Here is a 17,654-nt window from a genome sequence, read left to right as displayed (position 1 = left end):
CGTTTGGAGGGATTATTATTTTCCTGAAAGATCATACAAATAGGTTTGTATGTCAATAACCGATTGATAGTTGCATGTACACTTCAATAATTCAATTTAATCTATGCTCTGTGCCAATACATGAAAATGTTTAGACTTACGTTTAGTCCCGTTTTAGCGTATTTGTCCAGTCTGTCGCAATATAGTCTAGAATTGAATCTCGCGTAACTCGTCCAGCTCAACTATTCGTACTACTATTCCGTACTATAACATATTAGGGCATATAGGTATTGCATGTAATTCCTTAGATTTAGTTAGAATTACCTGTTTACGTCGTAGGTTCAGGACGTGAATTAGGTTAAGAATAGTGTACTGTTAACTCACTGGTGCTCCTAGCTAATATAATTTACTTAAGACAGATTCAATATAATATAAGTAATAAGTTTTTACCTTTTATATAATTTAAGCCCTCGAATTCACGATGTATATAATAAAAAGATTGCTATCGCAGAAATTCACTTGTGCGGTTAAACGTGCATGTATAGTTCATAATCTATCGTTTGCCTTTTTCTCGATCTTTCTTATCTCCTTACTGACTAAACAAACTCACCGATGTCCTCGAGTAGGCTGTCATCGCATTACATTCTAACTCGTTCCGATACCTACCGATGACTCTGGTGAGGGGTACTTGCGTCGGTTTGTTGTAGATACCGCAATGATAGAGGCGCGCTGGCGTGAGTTCGCCAACAATACTCATCACATCAATCAAAGTTAAAGAATGAGCAAATTTCAAAGAAGGAGTAATTATTATGAAACAATATTATGAATATCAAGATAGTTCTATTAGAGACAAAAAGATTGTTGATTAAGGAAATGAATAAAACTTGTATTGCGCACAGTTGGCAAAAAAGTTGCTCTTTTATTCTAAACTATTTTTACCAATTAAATGAAATTCTTCCAATGAGTGCAAATAATAGATGAAAATCTATGTTTTCTAAATGTCACTTCGATTTGTCAAAATAGTGCACTCCGCAGCCACGCAAGCGCACTGATTGGAAATACACCGGCATGTAATATACGCCGGTGTATTTGATGTGCGGCGTGGACCATTTTGACAGATCGAAGTGACATATAGAAAACTCAACATCCATCTATTAGTTGTACTCACTGAACAAATTTTATTTAATTGTTAAAACTTGTAAAACATAAAAGAGCAGAGTTTTTGCTAACTGTGTAGGGCAACTCTGGTGCTAGATTGACTCTCTTCGTTTCAGTTCCTTGTCTATTTCGACCTTTTGATCTTATTGATCTTTAGTTTCTTTCGACCTTTTGTCCCGTTCGACGTTCTGTCCGTTTCGACCTTTTGTCCCGTTCGACGTTTTGTCCTTTCAACCTTTTGTCTCTTTCGACCTTTTGTCCTTTTCGACCATTTGTCCCTTCGACCTTTTGTCTTTCGACTTTTTGTCTTTCGACCTTTTGTCCTTTCGACCTTTTGCCTTTCGACCTTTTGTCCCCAACCCCCCCAAAACGCCATCATATGGGCTGCGGATCCGGCGACTGACGAGGGTTTGGTGGAGGAACTGGGAATCGAACCCATGACTATGTGCTTGTAAGGCGAACATGTAGCCCTAATTTAGAGTCAAATTATCTTGTAAAACCCAGAATAATCCACCAAGCGGTTATGGTGCCTTTCTCGTGTACTATAAAACAAGAAAATACATAATAGTATCAAGAAAATCACATAAGAGAAGTGATGGGGTCAAACGCAAAGGGGTGTAAGTGACAAAAAGTTAATTTTGAGAAAAACGGGGGCAAAGTTTTTCAATATTTTTTCGCTTGATACAAATTATATGGAAGTCAAAAAATTAATAATTTTCTATGAATTTTTACATTTTTTATAAACATGGTACAAACTATATCAACACATTGCCACAAAGCTCGAGGATCAATGCATTTTTGCTGTAGCCAACTCAATTTTGACCGAAATGTCACTTACACCCCTCTGCTTCTAACCCCCTCAAGTCAAAATTGCACTTTAGGGAGATAGATTCAGTTATTTCCATCAATTCACACTTATTTGCATTTAATTGAAAGCATTGCAGCAGCTTTTGAAAAATTAATTGATTTTGAATTTTTTTCCCAAGGAGTTGCTGGAAAAAATGGGGAAAAAAACAATATTCTTTCAATAACTCTGGAACACAATGGCCGATTGGGCCAATTATCAATAGCAAAAAATTAGGAAGAATTCCGCGTCGGATGCAACCTGTTGCAAGTCAATCGGATAAGGCTAAGTGCAAAAAGTGTGTCTCACATTTTTTTGTACACACACATACATACATACATACATACATACACACATACAGACATCACCTCAATTCGTCGAGCTGAATCGATTAATATATAACACTATGGGTCTCCGAGCCTTCTATCAAAAATTCGGTTTTGGAGTGATCTTATAGACTTTACGTATACTTTGTATACGCGAAAGGCAAAAAGATTCCAAATAAAATGGGATGGCTGCTTGCTTTAGCCTTGACATGGACCCATGTCAGATTCCTGTCGACTTCCTTTATTACTTGCTGAGGCTACGCCGTCACGAGTTCTTGGGTCTGCCTCTGCTGAGATGTCCTGCTCGATTCCAGTCCAGCGCTTGCTTCTAGATTTCATCTCCACTCTTTCGTAATGTGTGGCCGACCAACACCCACCTCCACTGACGAATAACAACACAGATTTTACGTTTGAGTTTAATATTCGAATTTTGGTGTGTGCATGAGCATGAGCATGAGCATTATGACCGCACAATTCGTATTTGCAACTCTGTGATTGACTGAACTTGCGAAATTGTACAGAGAACAAAATAAATGAGAACAGAACACAAAATCAAACATCTAAAGTCAATAACGGTGCCGGTCACATTCTTATGGTCATATGGGAAAGGAAATGATTGTTAGTCCGACTCTCGTTGCTACTAGAGACCGAGTATACCTCTGCATCTCCACGATTGTCTTGGGATAGAATATCGTTTTAGTTACAAAGGATAATTTATCTGGATTTACTTCGGTGAGTGATGCGATCTATGGGATGGAGAATAACACTAATTCGCTGTTTCGCCACGAGAAAATGTTAAACCATGCACGCCCGGTGGCATATGAAAACGGAGGAGAAACGTTTTGGACGACCGAACGGACGCGCATTACTTTGTACTTACTTGCCCGATAGCTACTACAAACTACTTCCGCACAAAGCAAAACTAAATTTCGACGACCGGCTGATCCACTTACTGTTTAATAGTTTCTTTGCAAAAGGCTTTCATGCAGCTCGTAATCTTCCTTTCGAGTGGCTGTAAAGCCTCCTTTCAAGTGCCCAGTCAAGATCGTTTATAATGTTATATACGATACGAAAGTGGAGGCGATATAGGTACTTCCCCATACAATATATTCGTACATGGCCTCCACCTGAGCATCTTATTATCCATTATCGCATCCAAGAAGCTCGGAAGTCACCTTCCAAGAGGCTCGGAAGCCACCTTCCAAGAGGCTCGGAAGCCTTCTTTCAAGAGGCTTAGAAGCCCCATTTCATGAGGCTCGAAAGCCTCCTTTCAAGATGTCAGAAGCCTCCTTTCAAAAGGATCCGAATCCTCATTTTAAGAGGCTCGGGAGCCTCCTTTCAAGAGAATCGGAAGCCTTCTTTCAAGAGACGTGGAAGTTCTTTTCAAATAACTCAGAAGCATCCTTCCAAAATGCTCAGAAACCTCCTTCTAAGAGCTTTGTAAACTTTTTTCCAAAAGGCTCGGAAGGCTATTTCAAGAAAAAATTTCGAAAGTCCTCAAAGTATGTATAAACCCAATTTCATCTTAAAAGCTTCCCAAACAGCGAAAATTGCATACAACTTTTTGAGGTGCCATATATCCTGTTTGTTTCCTGGTCCGTGTTTCATACTTATGTGCAGTGTTGGGGAATGTACATTAAAACACTCTGATTATGCGAATATTTACATTCAAATTTCATGCACCAAATAAGCCGAAACAGTTTTCCAAAAAAATGTACGCGACATCGTGACATTTTTCAGTTATTCTTTCATGCAATTACAGAAATACAAACCACGGCTGCCGTGGTTTTGTTTTTCTGTTATTGCATGGAAGAATAAATGGTAAAAAGAAATGTCAACCATTGCCGTTCCTGCTTATGTGTTATGCTTATTTGCATTCACCGCCAAAAAAGGGGGTACCTCGATGAATGTAAAAGCTTGAAGGTTGAGAAACGCTGATCTATTCGATACATATTGTATATGTTTCCTGATGCTTTATGTAAGTTTTCTTCAAAAAACCATTTGAAAGTACGTTAAAACCTTGTAATGCCGCGCCGGAATGTGTTACATACTCATACTGGGCATAGAAATACTTTCAATTAATAACTGAGGAAATCCTAATAGGATATCAAGTTGAGAAGCTAGCGAAGTTTCAGTTGGAATGTAGAGCCACAGAAGAAGAATATTTTTGTCGTGAAATTCAGTGAATGTGACATATGAACTAACAATCATATGAATATATGCAATTGGTTGTCAATCTCAAAACGATTTGGGAATCTCGGGCTCATTCAGTAGCCGCTAAGTCCTTCGTAGCTCAGTTGGTTAAAAGCATCAGTCTAGCGTACTGAGGGTCGTGGGTTCGAGTCCCATCAGGGAATCTTTTTTTTTGGAATACGCATGTGAAACAAGCGACAAAAGAGAACCAACGACAAAGCTTTGTTTTCATCGGAGATAATAATGACATAGATCCGAAAAATTTTGTCAACAACAAAAAAGAAGACAATCTTGCTGCTAACTTTTCATCCCGTTATTTTGCATTATTTCTAGAGCAAATTTCGGTTTTATGCTATCATAGTTTTTGCTTTTATGGAAATATTCGAGAATCAAACAATGATTACAAAATTAGAATCGTATTTTCGGAAATATCAGAGCATGCAAGGCAAATGGTTCTTGTCATATTGTGTGCAGGATCTGATAAAGGTTTGTCGCTAGGTGCTTTTGTTAATAACAAACTCTGTTGATGGCAAAGGTTATATTGTTAGGCGGTGCTCAAATATTGATTCCTTGAGTCCGTTGAAGGAAAGTACATCTTTCAACTCAAAATCTTCCACATAATGTACATATTCACATCTAAGTTTTTATAACACAGTAAGATAAAATACTGGTCATTTATTTTTTGAGTAAGTAAGGGGCGCCCAAAAAAGATCTCGCAAAAGGCCCCACGTTACGTCTTTGCGTATACCCCTGGTTCAAACTAAAAGAACACTGATGATTTTTTTTTTTTAATTTTGTTATGGTGGAGAACCACATAGTACCGCATTGACAGAATTACACTCTTAACAATCCTGAATGAATGAACGTTCGTTCAATTTTGAACGGAGTCACGTACTGGATTGAAACTAATATCTTTGCAAAAAAATGCATCCTTCGTTCAAAACTCGCCAAGTCAATTTTGTTCACGGAACTCAGTTTGCACAGGATGAAGCCCACACAAAGAACAGTTCTCACTATCCTTCACCACCAGTCAGATGTACAATTTCAGAATTGGATGTTACGTGACAACTGAACATGATGTTTCCTCTTTTCGTGATTTCAGATATGAGAGAACAAACCATGTTAACCGAACATCCTACAACAACAGAATACGTACCATATTCTAAACAAATCACTTCCAATAGCAAATTGTCGACACCGTCGGTGCCATCGTCGTCGTCGGCGTCGAAGATTTTGCTAAATGTGACAACGACAGACACGGTGACATCCTCCTTTGAGCAGCACCAGGAAAGGTCCTCTACACCTCAACAGCACGAGGCAGCCGCACTATTGCAGTCCACACCTGCAGCCGATCAACGGAGCACCACTGCAGAGCTACCGAGAGTCACTGCAACTGTGGCACAACCATCGATGGATCAATACAAAACCAACTATAGCATAAAGTACACAACTTTTCGACCATGTAAGATTGATGGCTGTCGAAGCGGGTGCTTCTGAACGCTCTCCCCAGCATCTAATTTGGTGATTTATTATTGCAGTACTTGTACCTACTTTACCAGATATTCGACATAGGATTATTCATTCGATGCCTTATCAGTCCAAGCATCATCACGAGCGACATTGGGGTCCATTTTTCGAGGAACCACTCAACGTGACTTCCGGTGCACTGCAAGTGGGCTACCATTTGTCAACGGAAGCAATTCTCAACTGTAGGGTAGGAATGCTTAAGGACAAAACGGTAAGTTGGGTTATCGGGAAATCTTTCTCTAATTTCCCATTTTGTACATGATTAGATTTATGCCTTGGTGGAACGTGCTCGTTGTGGCAAGCGCTATCGAAAATCGCATTTCTGAAGTGCAGCTCGTATCTGCATAACTCTTCGTCCTTCGCTGTACGCAAATGCTGAGAATTTCCAACGATAAGAATGGAAGTCTATTCTTGTAGCACCACTTATTCCGATCTACAGCGTACATCCCTCAGTATACAGATAAAATAGCTTGTTTACTGTACATAGTGAATATATGTGTGTTACTAATGATGTAGGAAGCAAAAAAAAGGATTTAAGTGGAATGCAATCGAGTGAAAGATATCTAGGCCATACATCGTTGTGCTACCGAAATAGCTTTCCTATGAAATAATGTAAACCATTAATCCTCATACTGGTTTTATTTTTTTTTTTTCAATTAACACGGAGACTTTGACATAATGAATCTTCATCGATTTCAGAGAAACATCTGTTCATCTTGGGTATCGCACTGCTCACATATTGTATTTTCGATCCTAAACAAATCATGCTCAATTCTTTCGTAAAACAAAAAATGAGATAATTAGGAAGGGATCCAAAGCTTTCCAATTTATCGTCACGGAATTTGAGTATGCTGCCCTACATGTGTAATTACGAAGCACATTTTATCAAGGCTGTAAATCGTCGCCATCAATCCTGGCTTTTGATTAACCCAAACTTTCCCAAACTGAATTCTAACATTTGTCTCATCTTCTTTTCCAATCACGACCTTTTTTCGCTCGGGCTTGACCCCCAGGTGATGTGGATCCGAAGGACAACCGATAAGGTATCCCTGCTAACGGTAGGCAACAACACATACAGCGGCGATCCACGGATAAGGGTTAAATTTCAGTACCCGAATAATTGGCGCCTACATATCAACCCAATCAAGAATGACGACGGTGGCTTGTACATGTGTCAAGTATCCACACATCCGCCCAGGGTATTCGCCACCAATCTCACAGTGCTGGGTATGTATCCTCGCCAGCTGGGTGCCAACACGGCGGACACAAAAGGCGTTGCCACACAATCGGCAGCTGCGACAATAGGGCCTTGTTGGCACGATTGCTCCATTCTCATCGGCTGTCTTTCATTTGCGTTCGTTTGAAAAATTGTCTAGCTTCACCGTTCTGGGCGTTTTCGCCACACTGAATGAATACAAAAACGAAGGCACATAATGGGGTGGGCGAAAAGCGGCATTAATCTACTGGTATAAAGGAACAGAAAAATGGTAGGGAAAAGTATGCAGAAACCACGGAAACCAAAGGATTTATTGCGAGTCTTCAGATGGGTATTGCACGTGAAGCGAAAATTTGCCCTAAAGATGAATGATCAAGCGACGCGCTTATCCTGTCGCACAGTGGCAGGCTTCTTTCGAAAAAAAAAACACAAAACAATTGAATATTTCATATTAAGCGACACCATATAGGAATTGGTACAGCATAATTGCTAATGTAAACCTTTGCGACTAGCTTAATTTGGATCACTTAAGCTAACTTTACATTCGTTTTGGAAAACAATTTTTTGATTTTTGTGAAATTAGTGTTCGAAGAACATTGATGCCTTTTTTAAATGTAATGCGAGTGTTTTGTAATTGATTCTTGATCCCAATCCCCTAAATTTGGGACCCTCTCCTATCAAGTGATTCTCTAGGAGGGCTTTCACAAATTACGAAACGCTGGATGGGGAGGAAGGGAGTTCATACACGGTCTTGCGTTATGGTTCATACGAACAAAAAAAAATCTTACTTGCTGTGTGGCAGTGAAACAGCACGTGCCATTTACTATATAAAGTAAATCTCGCTTAACTTTTCAAAATCATTTTTTCATGAATGAATTTGAGTACTGCGATCAAATGCTTTCTTATTGGCCTGTTGACTGCGATATACAAATTAATTCATGAAAAAATGTTACTTGGGTCCTTTTGAAAAGATAAGCCAGAAATATTCAATTGCTCCAAACCAAATCACAACTGATAGTCACATCATTAGCAATCAAACCAATCGGGCAAAGTGTCGACAGCCACATGTAGTGAACTGTCAAATGGCATAAAGTGCTCAGCAAGTTCCCGCTTGTCTACAGCCGGATTTCACTCTACACTTACAAAATGTGTTATGTAGGGGATGGTGGGCTACATAATATCTGAATTCAGCGTTACGTAATTTGTGAACGAACCCTAGTGATTGCCATTTTCAACATATGGATAAACAACTAGGGGAAGGGGGGGCAAAATGCCCTAGCTAAGCAAACACTGATTTATTGTCTTATTTGTAACGCTATTCATGGGTATTTTTACATTATGCAACAGTTAAACAAGATAGCTAGTTGATGCCATTCAAAAATTGTCAAAAATCTCAATCATATTGATAATATTCACATTTAAAAAAAGTGGTGATATTCTGTTGCCGGAAAACTCATGAGGCAAAACGCCTTTTAGCTGGCAACTACTAGGGAACAAAGTACCATGCGTCGGCGAATCAGCATTCTGGTATGGATAGTGCGTGGAGACGCAAGTACATTGTAGGTTAGCGCCACTAGGGCGTTTTGCCTCGCCAAAATGTTAGATGTTTCTTCAAAATGTGGAAATTTTCGGTTTTTCCGACCTTCCCATACACTATTTTGAAACTTTTTTCGCTAAACCTACATAATTTTAGATCTAGTTCTCTTACGGCTATCTTAATGACGGTAAATATGACGGAAACCACAAAAGGCGTTTTGCATCGGGGGGGCGTTTTGGGGCCTCTTCCCCTATCGATTTTGGAAGGCAGAACGTCTTCGCAAAGCTTATAATGTACCACGCGTCTCCACACAGCAGCGGCGGCATTTCCAACAGTTTTGTCTCCATGAGTTTTCCAACAGCAGAGCTTCGCTACTACCTGTTTCGAAATGCTGGCTGCAATGCACCTATGTGCTACCTCGACATTAGTCACAAGAGTTGAATTGGTAGCGGTTGCCAATGTTGAGGGATTGCACATACAAGTAATATTTCGAACTGCGTCACTTAATCATCTCCGCCTTTTCGATATCAGTGCTAGACCTGTGCGCCGCTGCCGCCGGTGGTTTTACTCACGCCACCGCCGTCGCCGACGATTTTGGGTCGCGATGACTAATCGCGATAAAAAAAACAATCAACTTGAATCGAGTCGAGTAAAGCACGAGGCACTGAACGAAAAGTTAGAGGACGAAACACGTATCTTTAAAACAATACAACGTGGAGAACCAAATTGGTTCTCGTCAGAATTCAATTTCAAATCTATCTCAATTGATGGTGTCTCTTAGACAGTGTGGTGACATACGTTGTCTTGGTTAATGAAAAGGGTGATTTGATTAGTTCGTGAAGAAGAATAACACATAAAAATTTAACTGATCATAGAATTTCGTCTAAAGCCTCATTCGTCCAAAGCCTCGTTCAGTCGGGCACCTTAGTCTGTAGGTGAGTCGCAAATTATGTTTGTTGTGGTACTTAAGCTTTTGTGAAGGCTTGAGCACATGCCCTAAGCGCTCCCATTTTTATAGTATCTGGCATTGGTGTAGGCAAATCATTGCAGTTCAGGAATTCCAGGAATTTACTTTTTATTTACTAAAAACAATCAATCAGTTTAGTAAACTCACTATAAATACTCACGCTCCTCTAATGTGGACGTGTACAATACACATGTGGAAGTATTGGCTTGAGAAATGGATTGCGAGTGATTTGACTATGCGTCCAATTTGGGAATCTCGAGCTCGTTCAGTAGCCGCTAGGTTGCGAAGGCCGACGGAGGTCCTTCGTAGCTTAGTTGGTTAAAGCACCAGTCTAGCGTACTGTAGGGTCATGGGTTCGAGTCCCATCGAAGGGAAAGTGGTTACCTCCAATACATTTTCCAAATCAATATCTTCCACATAACGTACATATTCACATATGAGTTTTCATAACATTAAAAACAATCAGTTTTTTGTCCAGACCAACTTATTTTTTTGTTTTAAAATCATTTTTTTTAATATGAATGACAAAACCACTTGGTATATTTCCTTGCAAATTCATTCAGTTATTCCTCCAAAAAGCGTCTTTAAAAAAATCTTAGAAAATTCTCAGAAAATTGCTTTCAAAAAAAAAACTTTCAGAAAAAAAAACTTTCATATATTCATTCAGACTAAGGCCGAAGTGGCCTGTGCGGTATATAAGAGTTTGCTCCATTCGGCTCGGTCCACGGCTACACGTCGCCAACCACGCAGTCTACGGAGGGCCCGCAAGTAATCTTTCACCTGATCGGTCCACCTTGCCCGCTGCGCACCTCGCCTTCTTGTGCCCGTCGGATCGTTGTCGAGAACCATTTTAACCGGATTACTGTCCGACATTCTGGCTACGTGCCCGGCCCACCGCAGTCGTCCGATTTTCGCGGTGTGAACGATGGATGGTTCTCCCAACAGCTGATGCAACTCGTGGTTCATTCGCCTCCTCCACGTACCGTCCGCCATCTGCATCCCACCATAGATGGTACGCAGCACTTTCCTTTCGAAAACTCCAAGTGCGCGTTGGTCCTCCACGAGCATCGTCCAGATCTCGTGTCCGTAGAGGACTACCGGTCTAATGGGCGATTTGTAGATTGTCAGTTTGGTACGGCGGCGAACTCTATTTATTCGATCGGAGCGTCTTGCGGAGTCCAAAGTACGTACGATTTCCAGCCACTATGCGTCTCCGAATTTCTTTGCTGGTATCATTTTCGGCAGTCATCAGTGAGCCAAGTACATAATTTTTTCTACCACCTCGATTTCGTCAGGAAGGACTTATTGAAAATTGTACCACTCGTGTCAATCCCTGCTCTTCGAATTATCCTTTCCAAAGCGATGTTGAATAGCAGACACGAAAAACCATCACCTTGCTGTAACCCTCTGCGCGTTTCGAAGGGTCTCGAGAATGCCCCTGAAACTCGAACTACGTACATCACCCGATCCATCGTCGCTTTGATCAACCGTGCCAGTTTTTCCGGAAATCCGTGTTCGTGCATTAGCTGCCATAGCTGGTCCGGATCGATTGTATCATATGCGGCTTTGAAGTCGATGAATAGATGATGTGTGGGCACGTTGTATTCGCGGCATGTCTACAGTACTTGGCGTATAGCGAACACCTGGTCCGTGCTGGAGCGTTCGCCCATAAAACCCGCTTGGTACTGCCCCACGAACACCTTTGCAATTGGTGCTAGTCGACGGCATAAAATTTGGGAGAGTAGCTTGTAGGCGGCGTTCAACAATGTGATGGCGCGGTAGTTGCTACAATCCAGCATATCGCCCTTTTTGTAGATGGGACTCACAACACCTTCCATCCACTCCTGGGGCAAAACTTCCTCCTCCCAAATATTGGTAATGACCCAGTGCAGCGCTCTAGCCAGTGCCCCACCACCGTATTTAAATAGCTCTACTGGTAGTTTGTCAACCCCAGGGGCTTTGTTGTTCTTCTGCCGGCCAATATCCTCTTGGATTTCCTGGAGATCCGGAGCCGGTCAAATATATTTTTCCTCCAGAAAATCGAGTTTTGTCTGTTCCGCGCCCGTTTATATCGTACCTCGTTCGGACTCGTGCGGTTTTGCACCAATCTCGCCTATGTTGCATTCTTCTCACATTCGCCGTCATACCAGTCGTTTCTCTGATTCGGGGGTACCGTGCCAAGTGCGGATCGAATATCTCGCCAGACATCTTCAAGAGACGCTGCGCCTAACTGCTCTTCCGTTGAGAGTGCCATTTTCAGCTGCTGCGCGTATCCTTGGGCTAGTCTACCGTCTTGTAGCCGCCCAATGTTTAGCCGCGGCGTTCGACTTCGACGCGTGTTGTACACCGTCGAGAGTTTTGAGCGCAGGCATACTGCAACGAGGTAGTGGTCGGATTCAATATTCACACTGCGCAGATGTCGGAGAAGAATTTACTGTCGATTAGAACGTGGTCGATTTGGTTTTCCATTTCTTGGTTAGGTGATCTCCATGTGGCCTTTTGGATATTTTTGCGGGGAAAGAAGGTGCTTCGCACTACCATTCCGCGGGGAGCTGTGAAGTTTATGCATCGTTGGCAGTTATCATTCGATAAGGTTTGCAGACTATCCGGTCCGATGATTGGTATATACAGTTCCTCCCTTCCCACCTGTGCGTTCATGTCGCCGATGACGATTTTGACGTCTCGCAGTGTGCATCCATCATGTGTCTGCTCCAGCGGTGCGTAGAACGCTCTTTGTCGACGTCGGGCCTCCCTTCGTGTGGGCAGGGCACGTTGATAATGCTATAGTTGAAGAAACGGCCTTTTATCCTCAGCTTGCACATCCTTGCGTTGATTGGCTGCCACCCAATCACACGTTGACACATCTTACCCAGAACTATTAAGCTGGTTCCCAGCTCGTTGGTGGTGCCAATGCTTTGGTAGAAGGTCGCCCGCTCGATGCCCGCTTTTTCACACTTTCTGTCCTGTCCTGCAAGTCTCCTGCAGCGCCACGACGCACAGTGATGCCACTCCATACAAAACACGGAAAAAAGTCTTTTTAATCACTTTTTGTCAACCGATTATCTCGCAACAGGTTGCATTCGATGCGGAACATTGTCCCATTGCTTTGCTATTGAAATTTGGCCGGATAGGACTATGGGCTCATAAGCAATGGCCAAAATACATTTTTTTTTCATACGAAAAATGCATCACTCATTTTTGCCTTTCTCGTATACAAAGTATACGTAAAGGCTATAAGATCACTCCAAAACCGAACTTTTTATAGAAGGCTCGGAGACCCATAATGTTATATACAAATCGACTCAGCTCGACGAATTGAGGTGATTTATGTTTGTGTGTGTGTGTACAAAACTGTGAGACACAGTTTTTAATACTTAGCATTATCCGATTTGCTCGCAACAGATTGCAATCGACCCGGATTGCGGTCTAGTGTTTCCTATTGAAAACTGGCCCGATCGGTCATTGCGTTCCAAAGTTATTGAAAAAACATTGTTGAATTTTTTGAATTTTTTTTCAAAAACGTAAAAATTTTTTTTCAAGGATTGCAGCAATGCATTCAATTGACCACAAATGCATATAAATTGATGGAAAAAGTAAAATCTATCCCGCTAAAGTGCTATTTCGACCTCTCTTATATGTTTTTCATATTTTTTTAATGCGCGAGAAAGGCACCACCAACGCTAGGTGGATTGATCTGGGTTTTTTGGACTTATCCTCAACCGACTCGCTCGCAACAATCTGTTTCAAAACAAAATCCTGTTCCATTGTTTCTTATTGAAAATTGGTCGGACAATGGGATCAGAAGTTATGGCCAAAATACTAATTTCATTATTACAACACAAAATCATTTTTTTTGGCACTTATGTCCATCCGATTTGCTTGCAACAAGTTGCGTTCGGCGAGGAATTGTATTATTTATTATTTATTCAGACTAAGGCCGAAGTGGCCTGTGCGGTATATAAGAGTCTCCTCCATTCGGCTCGGTCCATGGCTACACGTCGCCAACCACGCAGTCTACGGAGGGTCCGCAAGTCATCTTCCACCTGATCGATCCACCTTGCCCGCTGCGCACCTCGCCTTCTTGTGCCCGTCGGATCGTTGTCGAGAACCATTTTCACCGGGTTACTGTCCGACATTCTGGCTACGTGCCCGGCCCATCGCAGTCGTCTGATTTTCGCGGTGTGAACGATGGATGGTTCTCCCAACAGCTGATGCAATTCGTGGTTCATTCGCCTCCTCCACGTACCGTCCGCCATCTGCACCCCACCATAGATGGTACGCAGCACTTTCCTTTCGAAAACTCCAAGTGCGCGTTGGTCCTCCACGAGCATCGTCCAGGTCTCGTGTCCGTAGAGGACCACCGGTCTAATGAGCGTTTTGTAGATTGTCAGTTTGGTACGGCGGCGAACTCTATTCGATCGGAGCGTCTTGCGGAGTCCAAAGTACGTACGATTTCCAGCCACTATGCGTCTCCGAATTTCTCTGCTGGTGTCATTTTCGGCAGTCACCAGTGAGCCCAAGTACACAAATTCTTCTACCACCTCGATTTCGTCACCACCGATGCAAACTCGCGGTGGGTGGCTCACATTGTCTTCTCTTGAACCTCTTCCTATCATGTACTTCGTCTTCGACGTGTTGATGACTAGTCCGATCCGCTTAGCTTCCTCTTCAGTCTGATGTAGGCTTCCTCCATCTTCTCAAAGTTACGTGCCATAATATCTATGTCGTCGGCGAAACCAAATAGCTGGACGGACTTATTGAAAATTGTACCACTCGTGTTAATCCCTGCTCTTCGTATTACCCCTTCCAAAGCGATGTTGAATAGCAAACACGAAAGACCATCACCTTGCCGTAACCCTCTGCGGGTTTCGAAGGGACTCGAGAATGCCCCTGAAACTCGAACTACGCACATCACCCGATCCATCGTCGCTTTGATCAACCGTGTCAGTTTATCCGGAAATCCGTGTTCTTGCATTAGCTGCCATAGCTGGTCTCGATCGATTGTATCATATGCGGCTTTGAGTCGATGAATAGATGATGTGTGGGCACGCTGGATTCGCGGCATGTCTGAAGTACTTGGCGTATGGCGAACACCTGGTCCGTGGTGGAGCGTTCGCCCATACAACCCGCCTGGTACTGCCGCACGAACTCCTTTGCAATTGGTGCTAGTCGACGGCATAAAATTTGGGAGAGTACCTTGTAGGCGGCGTTCAACAATGTGATGGCGCGGTAGTTGCTACAATCCAGCTTATCGTCCTTTTTGTAGATGGGACTCACGACACCTTCCATCCACTCCTGGGGCAAAACTTCCTCCTCCCAAATATTGGTAATGACCCAGTGCAGCGCTCTAGCCAGTGCCCCACCACCGTTTTTAAATAGCTCTCCTGGTAGTTGGTCAACCCCAGGGGCTTTGTTGTTCTCCTGCCGGCCAATATCCTCCTGGATTTCCTGGAGATCCGGAGCCGGTAAAATTATGTCCTGCGCTCGTTCTCCCAGGTTCATCACCATACCGCCATCTTCGTCTGCCACATCGCCATTCAGGTGTTCTTCGTAGTGCTGCTGCCACCTTTGGATTACCTCACGGTCGTCCATAAGAAAGTTCCCGTTTATGTCCTTACACATATCAGGCTATGGCACGTGGCACGTGAACGGTTCAACTTCTCATAGAATTTCCGTGTGTTATTAGCGCGGTACAGTTGCTCCATTTCTTCACGGTCTCGATCTTCCTGCTGGCGCTTTTTCCTCCAGAAAATCGAGTTTTGTCTGTTCCGCGCCCGTTTATATCGTGCCTCGTTCGCCCTCGTGCGGTTTTGCAGCAATCTAGTCTATGCTGCATTCTTCTCTTCCACTAACTCCTCACATTCTCCGCCATACCAGTCGTTTCTCTGATCCGGGGTACCGTGCCAAGTGCAGCGGTTGCGGTGCTACCAATTGTGGATCGAATATGTCTCCAGACATCTTCAAGAGACGCTGCGCCTAGCTGCTCTTCCGTTGGGAGTGCTACTTTCAGCTGCTGCGCGTATTCTTGGGCTAATCTACCGTCTTGAAGCCACCCAATGTTAAGCCGCGGCGTTCGACTTCGACACGTGTTGTACACCGTTGAGAGTTTTGAGCGCAGGCATACTGCAACGAGGTAGTGGTCGGATTCACTGCGGTGTGTGCTGACGTTCGTGATGTCGGAGAAGAATTTACCGTCGATTAGAACGTGGTCGATTTGATTTTCCGTTTCTTGGTTAGGTGATCTCCATGTGGCCTTGTGGATATTTTTGCGGGGAAAGAATATGCTTCGGACTACCATTCCGCGGGAGGCTGCGAAGTTTATGCATCGTTGGCCGTTGTCATTCGATACGGTGTGCAGACTATCCGGTCCGATGATTGGTCTATACATTTCCTGCATTCCTACCTGTGCGTTCATGTCGCCGATGACGATTTTGACGTCCCACAGTGTGCATCTATCATGTGTCTGCTCCAGCTGTGCGTAGAACGCTTCTTTCTGGACGTCTGGTCTTTTTTCGTGTGGGCAGTGCACGTTGATAATGCTATAGTTGAAGAAACGGCCTTTTATCCTCAGCTTACACATGCTTGCGTAGATTGGCTGCCACCCAATCACACGTTGACGCATCTTGCCCAGCACTATGAAGCTTATTCCCAGCTCGTTGGTGGTGCCAATGCTTTGGTAGAAGGTGCCCGCTCGATGCCCGCTTTTCCACACTTTCTGTCCTGTCCAGCAAATCTCCTATAGCGCCACGACGTCGAAGTTGCGGGGATGTAATTCATCGTAAATCATCCTGTCGCAACCTGCGAAACCTAGCGACTTGCAGTTCCATGTTCCAAGCTTCCAATCGTGATCCATTCGTCGCCTAGGTCTTTGCTGATTATATCGAGTCGCATTATCTCTTATATTGTTCGTAATTGTTGGTTTTCCAGGCGGCTTATTGGGCCTGCGCAAACCTCCAGTCTCGTCGGAGGGCCGTCGTGTCAGGTCTGTTTTGTGTCCCACCTGACACCAGGACTTGGGCTTGTGCGCTTTGAGCGGCACAATATCGCTTTGGTGGAGCCTACTTGCGGATACCTGCAGCTTTTAAAGGAATTTAACAGGGCCCACTGTCTAACCCCACCACATCCTAGGCAAGCCCACAACTCGCAGGTGGCCTGGGGAGGGATCATCTAGCCCTTGGACATAGTCCCTGCTGCCCGAGCAGTTCCTTTAAAATATTCTCCGGGAATTCTTCTAGAACTTTTTTCGAAAATCCCTTCTTGGGATGTGACAATGGGTCAAATGGGGGTGAGAATGTTTCAACTACTAAGAATGCTTGTAGAATAGATTGAATGCATGTGAAGGCAAGAAGACCTTTTTGAACGATTTTGCTCTACGATCTCCAGACTGCCGGTGTGAGCGATGACCCATTCTCACTCCCTAGAGCCATTATCACCCCCGATGGCGGTACCTTCGATTTTTTCAGTGTTTGATCACTTGTCCTAAGACGAGTTTATACCATCCCATTGAATTCCACCACTTAATTGTATCTTGACAGATACGTATTTCGACCTCAACAGTAAGGCCGTCTTCAGTGTCTCGTACTTTACTCGACTTAAGTCGAGTCAAGTACGAGACACTGAAGACGGCCTTACTGTTGAGGTCGAAATACGTATCTGTCAAGATACAATTAAGTGGTGGAATTCAATGGGATGGTATAAACTCGTCTTAGGACAAGTGAAGACATTCCACTAAAAAGCTCAAAATAATTTTCTTATCAGTGTTTGATGTTTTTTTTTGTTTTATTCTTCCGAAAAAAAGATTTCCCGGAAGAAATTCGGAAAGAATTTTTGAAGAAAGCTGCGAAGGAATCTCGTAGGCTTTTCAATGAAACTTTTAAAGATATCCCTGGAGAAATATCCGAAGGAAT

General features: G+C 43.2%; 1 protein-coding gene across 5 annotated transcripts in view; it reads left to right on the top strand.

Annotated features, from left to right (window-relative positions):
* Positions 1–17,654, top strand: part of LOC134219910 (uncharacterized) — a 123,305-nt gene that overhangs the window by 83,881 nt on the left and 21,770 nt on the right. For all 5 annotated transcript variants that reach the window (XM_062698811.1, XM_062698808.1, XM_062698812.1 and 2 more), the window contains exons 3-5: positions 5,603–5,962; positions 6,039–6,238; positions 7,041–7,254. In XM_062698811.1, coding sequence (XP_062554795.1) covers positions 5,603–5,962; positions 6,039–6,238; positions 7,041–7,254 — 774 coding nt within the window. The remainder of the gene's footprint in view (positions 1–5,602; positions 5,963–6,038; positions 6,239–7,040; positions 7,255–17,654) is intronic.

Source organism: Armigeres subalbatus, chromosome 3 (genome assembly GCF_024139115.2).
Source record: "Armigeres subalbatus isolate Guangzhou_Male chromosome 3, GZ_Asu_2, whole genome shotgun sequence".
Taxonomy (NCBI): Eukaryota; Metazoa; Arthropoda; class Insecta; order Diptera; family Culicidae; genus Armigeres; species Armigeres subalbatus.
The sequence above is the reverse complement of the archived record's forward strand: the minus strand, read 5'-3'. Positions and strand labels throughout refer to the sequence as shown.